Source organism: Sander lucioperca, chromosome 22 (assembly GCF_008315115.2).
Source record: "Sander lucioperca isolate FBNREF2018 chromosome 22, SLUC_FBN_1.2, whole genome shotgun sequence".
In the NCBI taxonomy this organism is placed as follows: domain Eukaryota; kingdom Metazoa; phylum Chordata; class Actinopteri; order Perciformes; family Percidae; genus Sander; species Sander lucioperca.
In genome coordinates, this window is record NC_050194.1 from 16,178,288 (window position 1) to 16,191,320 (window position 13,033).

Here is a 13,033-nt window from a genome sequence, read left to right on the forward strand (position 1 = left end):
GAAAGTGGTATTAACCCTCTGAGGACAAAAGACGCACCGGCGCGTCCAAACGATGTTTGACAAAACTCCTACAACCTCCTACTCATTTTCGAATTTCATTTCAGACATGTATTTAATATTTTAATCATCATACATATAAAACCTAAGATTTTGGTAAACTCATGGCAAGCACCGAAACAATTCGTACAACACATGATAACTTAAGGTTTGTTTTCAAAAGAGATTTTAGGACTTGGAAAAAGCCAACATCAACATTTCAACTTTAGCGGCAAATTATCTCTTTACACATTGCTCTAGAAGAAATGTGGGCATCACTATACAGAAAGCTGAGTTTGTTATGAACATTTTGATATGATACACATGGGGATCAATTTTATGCAAATAGCCTAAAAAGGTGAATTTAAGAAGATGTGTGGAAATGCCCTTAGACCTCAGAGGGTTAAATCTAAGTTCTCTAGTTTGTGGGTGATAAAATGTACAGTACTTGTAGAGCTCAGACATCACACAGATTAGAGCAGGTTTATTTGGACTAATTTCAGGGGAAGTTACCACCTTAAAAAAATCTGAAATTATCTTACCTCTTCTTGTTTTGAAATTAATTTTATCTCTGAAGTGTCATTTTTGATTAGATTATTTTCTGCATTTAGAATACAGCACTAGGTGAGTGCCATTGAAACTGTTAAAACTGTAATTTGATTCAGCGCTACCCATGGCCTTCATATAGTCTGCTCTCTGTAATTTGGTTAACTATTCAGGATGTAAAGAAAATGTTATTGCAGGTACAAAATAAGAGGCTATGTTTTATAAATGAACTTGTACAGTGTACAAGAACAGTTTTAATTCTGAGCACAGCATTCAATTATATTTTTATGTCAAGCCTTGTATAATATTCCAAGCATGTCATTCCTAAAGGGACTATGGTGTCCTCTTTTATCTAATAAACTCTTTTGTATAATGTATAATGATATTACAATATAGGAAAATGTTTCAAGTTAGCATACAATGATGATTGTTGTTTCTACATATTTGTATTTTTCTCATGCGGTTTCAGTACAACGTTTTAATGGTAGTGTTATTGTCCTGGTTTAATTTCATTTTTTCTTGCCAACTATAGCCAGAGGCTCTTCAATTAAAGGAAATGTGTGTGTGGCAATAATGCATTAGTCAAACTTTTACACTTTCCGTGGAATATTACTAACAAACACTTAGCAATAGTATTTGGGAGTACCAATGGGATATCTCCTTAGTGTCCGTTTAAAACAGAGATAACACAGCTCTTGGTAAGTAAATAAGAATTAGAAGAATTTTTGCTATGTCATGCTCATGACAAAAACAAATATTCTGCCCACAAGACAAAAAATGTTTTGTGGGTGATTGTTCAATCCCTGGTGGACTTGATCAGCAGGAGCCATGAGTCCATTGATAGCGAAAGGCTGGTGCTCAAGCTGCTCCGGTCCCAATCTCGTTCCACATGATTATTCTCAATTTCACAGCCAATGGTTTTTACTGAGACAGACGGCGGCGGCCAAATGCCAAAGGAGGAGGAGACCGGTCTGAAGTGGGAGAGAAAGTTAGAGAAAGAGAAAAGAAGATAGGCTGGCCATTCAACTTCATCACCAGTGTTTGGGATAGAAGAAGTAATCTGTGAATGTGACTATTGCCAGGTGCAGGATGGTGAGCGATGTGAGGCGCAGCTAGATCCTGGGTGTGACAGTACAAACCTGGCTTTACGTGAAGGTAAACGCAGGCTCTGCAGGTAGAAACTAGGGTAAAGCCACACATTCACAACTGCTCTTTTTTAATCTTTATAGATCATTGTTGTCATTTCTCAAACCATTCCAGAAAGATACCTGAAGATAGCTGGAGTGACCTATCCTTCCATCATATCTCAGAGATTACGATGAACTGTACACAGAACACAGCTCTTTTGTCTTTCGTCAAGAATTAGTAATTTATAAAATTTTTAACATCATTTATTCATGACTAACGTAGGCTATAGGCCACTTGGAAGTTGGAACAAAGAAATAAAATAAGTCCTCCAGAGGCCAGCCACCGTTTCACCTCCTCAGCATCCATTTTCCGAACCCGTTGGGTTCGGGCAAAGATCTTCAGCTCTACTGTAGGTTAAATATTGAGTCAATCCCACATACACTGTCCTGCAGCTGAATATAATCACTAGCGCACTGTGTCTGCTGCTGAAAACAGTCCAACGAATACACAATTTACTCCTGTAAAAAAAAACTCCAGCGTCCAGCTGTTTACGGAAATTATTTGGCCTTTTTCTTTAAAAACAAATTAAATATTTCTGATCTGTTTTTAAAAGACAAAAGGCTAAGTGCCAAATACAGGCTGGAGAAGTCTGAAAGTTTTGAGAGATGGACTAACACAAGGCTGGTTTTGGTCTTTTTATGGGTTCGATGACAATAAGAAAAAGGTGGTGTATCGACAGCTTTATTCTTTAAAGCCGGCCACACACTGCGTGGCATGTCCGTTTTTATTTCGGCTCCCATGTTAACAGGTTAGAGCTTGCACACTGCCTGCGTCACTCTCGAGCTGCGCCGAAAACGTGTGCATGCTAGAAATAGGACCGACGCCTATTTTTCACACGACACACAAGCGTGTTGGAAGCGTTTCCAGGCAAAATAGAATAATATATAGAATAATAATAGTCATTTTGACACAAATACATTTAATAAATAGCATGTTGATGTTTGAAAGTCTCTAGGTTTTGACATAAATGCAGATATAAATGTAATTTAAAAAAATAATAAATAATTGATTTTCAAATATTGCACCTGTCAATACAGAACCAAATATTCTGTAGCCTATTTTGCCGTCAATACTGCCAATGTTGTTTTTGCTGTAATCAAATCAGTATATATTTATGTTTAACATGAAGTATACTGCTTGAGTGCAGTAAATCAATGGGAAACATACATGTGTACAGACAAGGCTAGCAGCAGCAGCGCTGTGTCAGACACGTTTCTGGTGTGTAAAGACGTAGAAAAATCCACGCAACCGCCACGCAGCTGACACACAACAAACGCCACGCTCACGCGACGCAGCCAGTGTGTGGCCAGCCTAAGAGCTAATGCAGACTAAAGCCACTTTTATGCATGCACTGCAACAGTGAACTTATCTAGACATTATCTGGAAGGGCTGTATGTGAGAACTCAAATGTCTGAATCAGTTTGACCGGAAAATAAACAGACTTTACCGTGCCAGCTCCATAGTACAAAGTCTGTGTGTAATGTCCAATTGAGCCCAAAGTGTGAGCAGAGCAGAGGCCTGTACTACGAATCAAGATCAACATGCCCTGGATTTATTTCAGTTAACCGACTTCACTAACCCTAATAACCACGGTCCCGCATGAGCTGTGTCACGACGGTCAGTCAACCCAGTTTCACAATCCAGTGGCGTTCACATAAAAGAAAAGGTGTTTGCACAGCACGACCAATCGCAAACATCTAACAGGGCCGCATATTTTACATAAGAGCTAACTATAATTCTACATAAATATTAAGAATACAGACACGGTTTTACAGGCAAAACGCAATACAGTTGCTGCTTCCTAAAACAGGAAGGAAAGCTGGCAAAAAATAGCCGACACTGTAGATGCGTAAATCACAACGCTTATCAATATCACTTCCCTATCAGTCAGGCACAAGATCTGACCATAATTACACTATTATTCCAGTTGCAACCTGGCAGTGGTAAGCGATCATGAGAGCAAATAAAAAATATAAAAACATAATTCAAACCGATGTGCGCATTGGCAACACACGGCTCAACAAGCCGACAAATAGCCTATACGTAATTCCCTCCACTGAAAATCTATATCTTTCATAAAAATACCCATCAGGGAATGTTAGCGGGGTTGTCGGTCTCTAAATGTTTTAACTTTAATGAGCTCACCTCTCTCTCTCCGCGCACCAAGCTCCACCTGATCTTCTAAGAACAGTGACGCCGTTATCAATCGAGTACTGATTGGTCAGTAGGCGATGCTTTTACACCGGTTGATCTCTAATCTCCAACATAACCTGCTCCCAAGCAGGTTAGGTGTTCAGCATAAGTTACCACGGCGATTTAACCCGGTAACAACTGATCCACCGTCGTGATACACAAAACCCTGGGTTGAACCTGAAGTTACCTCGTTAAAGCCAAATCTTGCTTCATAGTACAGGCCTCTGGTCATTGTCCGGAGAATTCACAACGGTTTCAAACTAATCAAAAGGCATGAGTGTAGGACTGCAAGTAACAATTATATTAATTAAAGATGAATTGCCTGATTATTTTCTAAATTATCAATTGTCAATTGAATGTCAGAAAAAAAATGGAAAATGCATGCTACAATTTCTTAAAGCCAAAAGTCATGTCTTAGCTTGTTTTATCTGACCAAGAGGTCCCAAAAGATATTCAGTTTACCATCACATCACACAAAGAAAAGTAGCAAATCCAAAAAATTGAGAAGCTGGATCATTAGGGAACATCTGGTTCTTTGTACTTGACAAATGATTAATCGATTCATTTGATTATGAAAATAGTTGCCCATTCATTTTCTGTTGAATTGATTAACTAATTGATTCATCTCTACATACGCGAGAGCACATTTGCAAATCACTTTTATGAAATGAGCCACTGAACCAACACAGTAAGCTCTGGGCAGGGGACAATTAAGACAGGTAAGGTTGGCGTATATATATATATATATATATATATATATATATAACGCGTTAAAAAAATAACGCAGATTAATCTATTCCATATTGACGTTTGATCTGGAGCCGTTCTAGCCACCATTCGACATGTAAAATAAGGAGGGAGACGAGAATGTGCTGCCTGGATCATTGATTGGAACATTTACTTGTAAAAATCTTCTTCCTGCCAACCCTGGTTACCAAAATCTGGTGCCACCGATATGTCTGCGCTTCTCTCTGATGCTCTGAAACAGACGATACAGGAAACACAAACACCGCTGCAGGTGACGCTAGTTAACACTATACTCGACAGCAGCTAACGTTAGCCTACCGCTAGCTAGTAGCTGGATTAAACATGGTTAAAATGCTGACAGCTAACGCTAAACGGTGTAAAGTTTGACTGTGTTTTACTGTAGAGGGTTCAACACCGGTATGTAACAATCTGCAGCTGCCGTCGGAGAAACAACACAGATGGTGCGTTCAATGAAACTGGTAAACTACAGCCTCATGGTGCATTTGAAGTTATTGTAAATGTCCTTTTCCCATCTGGTGGATGTTTTTGTCGTTCAACGGCAATGAAATAAGTTATTGTTATACATTATTATTAAATCATTTAATTTTGACCATATGGCCTTAGCAATAAACAAGCTGTTCTTTAATGTCACCAACTATTGTTTAGTACCCTTTTTTTTTCTTTTCTTTTTTTACTTTCTTAAAAAGTATCGGTTCAGGCACCGTTAATTATGTATGCGATTAATTTTGATTAATTAATCGCAGAGTATGTAATTAATTAGATTAAATTTTGTAATCGATAGATAGATAGATATATATATATATATATATATATATATATATATATATATATATATATATATATGCGCACCACAATTTGTTGTACCCGCTTTAAAAGCTATGAGCTAACCACACCTCTCAGATCTTATGGCAGTGGTCTGGTGAAACTTGAGTTTTTATGCTCCTCACTGAAATTGCCTTTTTGAGGACTTGAGATGTGCTCAGACTGTCGCTTCTTTAAAAGCAGCCCAATTACCTGCAGTACTGCCTCTCAAATATACTGCAGTGTTATCAGTCTGTTTCCTTAACATTTTTAATGTAACGCATATTTAAACTAAGTCCCAGTGAGTTCATCTTATGTATGAAATATTATATATAAAAGTCAGCTTAGCCTTTCTTTAGGAAGATCGTTTTGTGAATTTAAGTCTTCATCATGCTGCTTAGAGAGTGAGTCTGTTCCAGCAGTGTACACACCTCAGAGCCCGACAGAATCACACAAGGTACGACAAAAACACGACCAACTCTCCCAGCCTCACACAGGAGTGCTAGTGAAAATTACAGCATGACTCTGGAGAGTGGGCAGTAGGAGGCGCGGGATTTGATGAATCAAGGACCTTTTGTTCACAGCGAAAATGACTGCTTGCATGCAATTGGGAAGAACATCTCTTCAGCGATGCATGCGGCGGTGCTTGGCAGGCAGGCGGGCGTCATTTGGAGTCATTTGGGTTTGAAGCTGACGCAGAGGGGGACGGAGGAGAGCAAGGTCATTTAAAGAGGATGCAGAAGATGATGATGTGGCCAGTGCTGGGTGTTTGAGTAGGTCTACTCTGCTTGAATTGAGTAGCAGCTGAGTAAGCCATGGCAACACTCACAGTAATGACAGTGTGAGACACACAGGAAGAAACACAACTGAACTGAAATATGACAAGCAAGGCTGATACATGAGGTGTTCCAACATATGTTGAATGATGTATTGAGGCTTTACCTCACTTACTGGATTACAGAATAAATCAGTAACTACTTTAATAATCAATCAACTGTTTCAATCATCCTTTTTTCACATTTCTCTGAACTGTGAATATTTGCGGTTTGTTTTAGTCTTGTGAACTCGGGGTGTCACGATACCAAAAATTCAGTAGTCACTGCCAATACCAGTAAAATAACACGATTCTCGATGCCGATTTCGATACCATGGTAAAAAAAAGATTTTCTAAGATTCCATGTACTTTAATTTGAAACATGAACTTCTTTATTAAAATATCAAAATGGCATAACAAGACATACAAAACATGTGCAACAGAGCATAGAATGACATAATAAAGTGCAATGAATGGTCATAGTGCAACAACTAGTGTCCCCAGACATATTCCAGACTTCCAGGCATCTTTTCAAAAGGTACTGTGCAAACACAACAACAGTGTTTCTAACGGTTGCGTGACCAGAGACGTTCCAAACCTCGGGTAAATATTGGCAGCTTAGAGTCCAAAAGGACGCAGAGTTGGCTAATTTCCTCCTGAACAGGTAGCTAAGCATTAGCTTCAGGCTAATTTATCACGGCTACAAGGGACGGGCATTTTATGTCATTTCAACATTCGTGTACTCACATAGAATTATATAGCTAGAGTACCCGAGTTGGTTACTCGCAAAAACAGTTGAGACACCGCCAGTAAAGTGATCCCGACTGGTCCTGGCTAACGCCACCATGCTAACCCTGCTAACGGTTAACGTTACCGGAGGAGCAGGCAAGCGAGCCACGGCTGTTTACAACGTGTAGCATTTTCAGCGGCCGTAGCCAACAACGGTGAGTTATTTGGAGCCAAGAGAGGGGGGCTGTAGCTAAATCGGAAATAGAGGACCGTGAGTTTGTAGTAAACATGCCGTTTTTTAGGTTGGTTAGAGTTGACTTTCGTATGTACCGGAAGTAGAAAGACGTGACTTCGGCCACTTCTTTGTGACCTCCTTCTTCTGAATGTATCGACTGGAACACTCTAAAGCGTAAATTTCCCCCATCAGTTCCGGAAGAGGCGCAGCACCAATGCTGCTAACACTGGCATCGTCGCTAACGGTGCTTACGGTGCTTCAAAAAATGGGCATCGTTGGTGTTTTGTAATTTTAGAACCGGAAGCTATCGGTAGTATCGGTTCTCATGACATCCCTATTGTGAACACCTTTTGGTTTTGTCTGTCTGACAATACAAACACTATTAACACACAAATTAGGATGCTATTTTTTCACTATTTTCTTGAATAGTTCTTCTTATAGACCAAACAATTGTTTGGTCTATAAAATGCAAGAAAATAGTGAAAAAATAGCATCCTAATTTGTGTGTTAATAGTGTTTGTATTGTCAGACAGACAAAACCAAAAGGTGTTCACAATAGGGATGTCATGAGAACCGATACTACCGATACCTTCCGGTTCTAAAATTACAAAACACCAACGATGCCCATTTTTTGAACAGACAGAGCAAATAACCACACATCACAGAGTTCACTCTGTTTCTTCTTGGCAGGATATTACAACGGAGTCAAAGCTATTTGCATTTCTTGTATTTTGCAAAACACTCCATGAAATTAACTTAGTGCTGACATTTAAAGTTGTCAATACATTTCTATCTCTGATCCTCCCTCTATTTTCCAACTTCTTCTGCAGAATACTTTAGGTGTTTTACACACACACACACACACACACACACACACACACACACACAGCTACAGTGTGAAAATGTGTCAGACATGACTGAGACTCTTGTGAGCAGAGTCAACAGATCCATTAAGTCAAAGGTTTTAAGTAATTACTCCATTCATTAACCAGTTTATAACATTTGACCTTATCTACAGGAAGACCACAGCTGTCAAGACATTACTATACCATAAATAATGATAAAAAACAAACAATATTAGAATAACTTCATGCTTGTGCCTCCGAAACACTTAGAGAGTAAACTATTTTTTAAAGTAGTGATAACAAACGTGACCGGAAACTGAAATTAAAAGGGCAAAATGTTTGCATCCTGGCACAAAGGTTCCTCAAACATTTACAAGTTCTTTCAAGATCTTCAGTATAACTACTTTTTTTTTTTTTAGCTGTAGTAGTATTTTAACACAAGTATACGCATTTTGAGGAAATATCATGTTGATGGTTTGTGACAGCTTTAGCCAAAACAACTGCATTTACCCCATGAGAAAGAGAGATATTGTAGAAATATTTGTAAAAACATTTAGTCGACACACAAGGGCAGTCTACGAGTGTCCTAAACGACTCACAAACAGAGAAACCGCTTCGACATGAAGTGTACGAATTAAACTCGTCTTCCTACCTGACGGTTTCATGGTTCCTCCGTTGTTGCTGTCCATTTCCAGTAGTCACAGATTACAGCGCGAGCTCAGCTACAGCGTTTCAGTCACGCGAACAAGTCAAGAACACGTGTGCGCGCTGCACTGCCGCCTGCGCGACTGAGATACCAAATCGTTGTGCGCGAGGATGTGAGAGAGAGAGAGAGAGAGAGAGAGAGAGAGAGAGAGAGATGAAATCAGCAAGAAAACAGAGCGGAAGGAACAGTACTAAATGTAAAATGTAAAAAAGACTAAATTTGCTTACACTAACATGGCTAACTTTTAAAAGCCAAACAAATGTGGCTGCAGTTAAGTCACAGCAATGATGTGAATATGAATGTAGAGGGTAATGCAGTAGCTATTTCCATGTTTTGTTCCCCCAGTAAATTTCAATTTATACTCAATATGAAATATGGATTTAGTGTTTTTGTGTCCTTCTAAATGAGACATTACAGACTCCCAGTAGGAGAACCTGACATACTGGGTTTTTGAGGCCAATACAAATATTGTTATTCAAAGACATAAACACATAACATAAACACACATTTTTGATGAAGATACATTAAATGTGTGACTGCAAAATGTACTGAGTGGGGAATTAACTTGTCAGTGCTCTCTTATAAACAAATGTGTTATTATTTAACGTTGTCTGCTTCTAAACTACCTGAAATCATTCAGTATATTAAACATTTATGTACTGCAATTTCTTGTTACATATGGTCGTGGTAGTGTTATGGATTTGTAGTCTCCAAGGCCATCATCAGGGTTATTTTCTCTCTTCCTCCAGAGCCACAGATGACGATATAAACAGGCTGAATGGTGACCTACTCCTCATGATGAGTAAACTGGTCTTCATGTGTAAAATTGGCGGGGTACCCCTTTAAAACTTTGCCTGCTTTTGTTCTAAAGGCTAGACCTCAGTCTAAAGAAAACATCTTGGTTCTATTATTTGCTCATTTTGTCCAGTGAAAGTACTTTTCGCATGACCTCACTTAAAGTCTTTGTAAAACACCTACTGGCATGTTTACAGCTTTGAAACAATGCAAATGCTTATCCCTAAATCTATTATAAACCCCTACCACATAAGATAAGAGCTAGAGTAAGATGAATTAGTTAAGGGGTCAAAGGAAAATGTTGTACTACTCAGACATGTCAAATCCTCTCCACCTTTGGTTTCTGTTTGTGTGCTGGGGGGACCTATCACCAGCCATAACTCCCCAATCCCACCCCCTTTAAAAGTCCTCATTAACATTGTTGGGTTTTGTTCAAAAGCAGATGGCTGCAGATGAACTCGGGAGTACAGTGACTCAGGCACATGCTGGAATTTGCTTTGGCCAACCTGGTGGTGTGTCTGGGTCAGCTGTCAGCCGGACGATGATTGATGCTTGGTGGAAACATACTTGGAGTTTGAGCTATGTCCTTCTCACCGCAGTCCTTTGGCACCCTGTTTGACCCCACCACAAGGCAGCTGCCCTAAAAATAAAGGTGCACATGTGCTTGTGTGCACATACAAGCAGAGACAAGGGTGTAAGATATCACAGCTCATGAAGTGATGTCTCTGGTTGTGGATACAAAATAAAACAACACATATGCAGATACACACTAAGCTACCTTAAACTGGATGCTCCCACAATAGTAGAATCTGCCTCCTGTTGTTAAGGCTGGATTTATAAGGTTTATTTGGTTGCTCCATTTCCATGAAGCTCAAGTCCAATCAAGCATCAAAGTTAATACCAACGCTTGGCTCCATTATCATCTTGAGTGCTTTCATTAAAGGACTTATTCCTGTGGTCCCAGAATTATCCAGAAACACGCCGCACATTTCAGTTTAACATGGTCGCTTGGCAACGTTTTCTGGTTTTAAAGTTGGTTTGAGATGGCACTTAGAAGGATACGAGTGGTTCATTTGAAAAAAAGATGGAGCGAGAATGTGGAAGAGAAGAATAGCACCATAGTGAAAGCTGGAGCTGGATAATGACTGCATCCAACAGCGTAACCCTCTGCAGTAAAGAGTATTTGAGCGTGACTACAATAATCAACTTCTGACTTAATGGGACATACAGTTATTAGTACACTACAGCAGCTGAAGCATGTAGCATTTGGCTAATTTATTTCTCAGAAGACATAAATGATTTCTTGGTCTTGATTGAACTTACATCACAATATTGACTATAAATTGAAGATGACGGAAAAATGTATCCTTTCTGCTCAATGTGACAAATGACAGGAAATGAAATGGACATTTCTAAATTGTTCTGTCCTTCCTCCAAAGTCAAATGGATTTTAATGTGATGCATAAATCAATGCTGTCAACTATTTTTTAGTCCAGTCAGTCATTTTGAAAAGGGATTTGATAATTATCACAAATATGATGTACATTTAAATGGTTCAGAAGAATTTATTTATTCAAATTCTTTAAACAGTAGCTTGTTTACCTACATGACTTTGCCTGATCTTCTCTTTTACTTTGAAAAACCCTTATGAAGCCATCAAGGCCGGATATGCAATGGGTCCCAGTGCTAATTTAATATGCATTACTTCACTTCCCTTGGACACTGAGCAATGTGAACCTACATCATACGTGGACATTGAGTGAGGATGGGAAAGTCTGAGGGGGAGCATTTAAAAAACCACACAATTACTCTTAGGCAGACCTAACAATGAGTGATGACGAAAGCTTCTCAGAAAAATGACTGGTGAAAATCACAATGCATTCTGGGAAAGATGTGCTCCCTGAGTGTGCATCAGTTTTCTATCACCCCTGCTTTGTCCTTGAGGGTTAATGCCGCTGAAGTCCACTTGAGTTTTCTCAGTAATAGGAGAACATTCAAGATGCCGCTGTTCCTCGAAGAGGGAGTTAAATGAGAGCTTGAAACACAACTGTGGAAATTCACTTCAGGATTTTTTTCTTTTATGTTGTGGGCTTGTGAGTCTCTATTACGAAGGCTAAATGCTTTACAAAAACCAGGAGAGTCATGGAAAACATTGTAGGTATGTTTTTACCAAGATCTTTAAAGTTGTGATTAAAAATCGACTTCATGACAAAAAATAAATGATGAAAATCTTGCATTGTGATATACTATATAAGCACTTCAATAGAATTTTAGTTTCTAAGGTATACTTTATTCCTGTCTTGATACTACAGAAGAAAAAAAATCTCCCCCTCACCAGCTGTGCTGTTGTGTTGTTGGGTGTTAAGTTTATATATGTTTATATTGGGAAATACATGTATATGCTGAAGCTAGCTGCTGGTTAGCTTAAAGCCGCCTACACATGATCATGATAAAACTGCTCTGCGCTGGCCGTTCCATTGTTTTCCTATGGGGAAAGCGGTACTGCCCAACTATGCGGAAATTGCCGCAGAGCGCTGTGCTCAAAGTTCAAATTATTTCAACTTTGACCTCGTTGCCGCTGACCTTTCAAGGCGCAACCAATTCCAGGAGCAATGATGACCTATACCTGCGCTGTGCTTTGCCTCTCTGTTCTGCGCCCTACCTCGTTGTTTTTAACTGCGGATCATGTGTAGGCGGCTTAATGTAGCATAAAGACTTGAGCAAAGACTGGAGGCAACTTTACAGTCTGCTAAGCTAACCGGCTGCTGGCTGTAGCTACATATTTACCGTACGTCTAACTCTCTGCAAGAAAACAAATAGGCATATCTCCCAAAATTTTGAACTATTCCTTTCATATTTGACTCCTTTGTATCAGGAACCAAGAAAGCAGGCCTTGTCTTCAGTATGCAACTGAACTTGAATTTATATATTTAAAAGAAATTACTATTCATACTGTTTATTGTGCTTTATTCTGTATCCTTTCTCACTAGCATCCTATCTGGTGGCAACACAGTTAGATGTTTCATTTTAGATAAGAGACAATTATTGTACCGCATCACACATACTACTGCTATCAGCATAAATCTCAAACCACAGAATGCAATCCAGATACCGTGTCCCTGTGCCCTTGGTATTTAATGACATTTCTTTCTGTCCAGGAAGATAGAAGGAATCCATCAGAGCGAGCATTTGGAAATGTCTCAGTGTCTTTCTCTCTTTTTGAACTGCTATACAATATGGCCAGTGGTTTCATAGTAGTAAATATAATCTGAAAATATGTATTGTTGTTACAACCATGCTATGCTAAAGCTATGTTTTGGCTATTTTACCTGTTAAATTTTTTGCACTTTAAAAAAATAATGTGCGCGTGTAAAATG

General features: G+C 39.1%; 1 protein-coding gene across 2 annotated transcripts in view; it reads right to left on the minus strand.

Annotated features, from left to right (window-relative positions):
- Nucleotides 1-8,952, minus strand: part of LOC116061346 (zinc finger protein 385B-like) — a 79,359-nt gene extending 70,407 nt beyond the window's left edge. For both annotated transcript variants that reach the window (XM_031315491.2, XM_031315489.2), the window contains exon 1: nucleotides 8,808-8,952. In XM_031315491.2, coding sequence (XP_031171351.1) covers nucleotides 8,808-8,844 — 37 coding nt within the window. In that variant the 5' untranslated portion in view covers nucleotides 8,845-8,952. The remainder of the gene's footprint in view (nucleotides 1-8,807) is intronic.
- Between the last annotated feature and the right edge of the window lie 4,081 nt (nucleotides 8,953-13,033).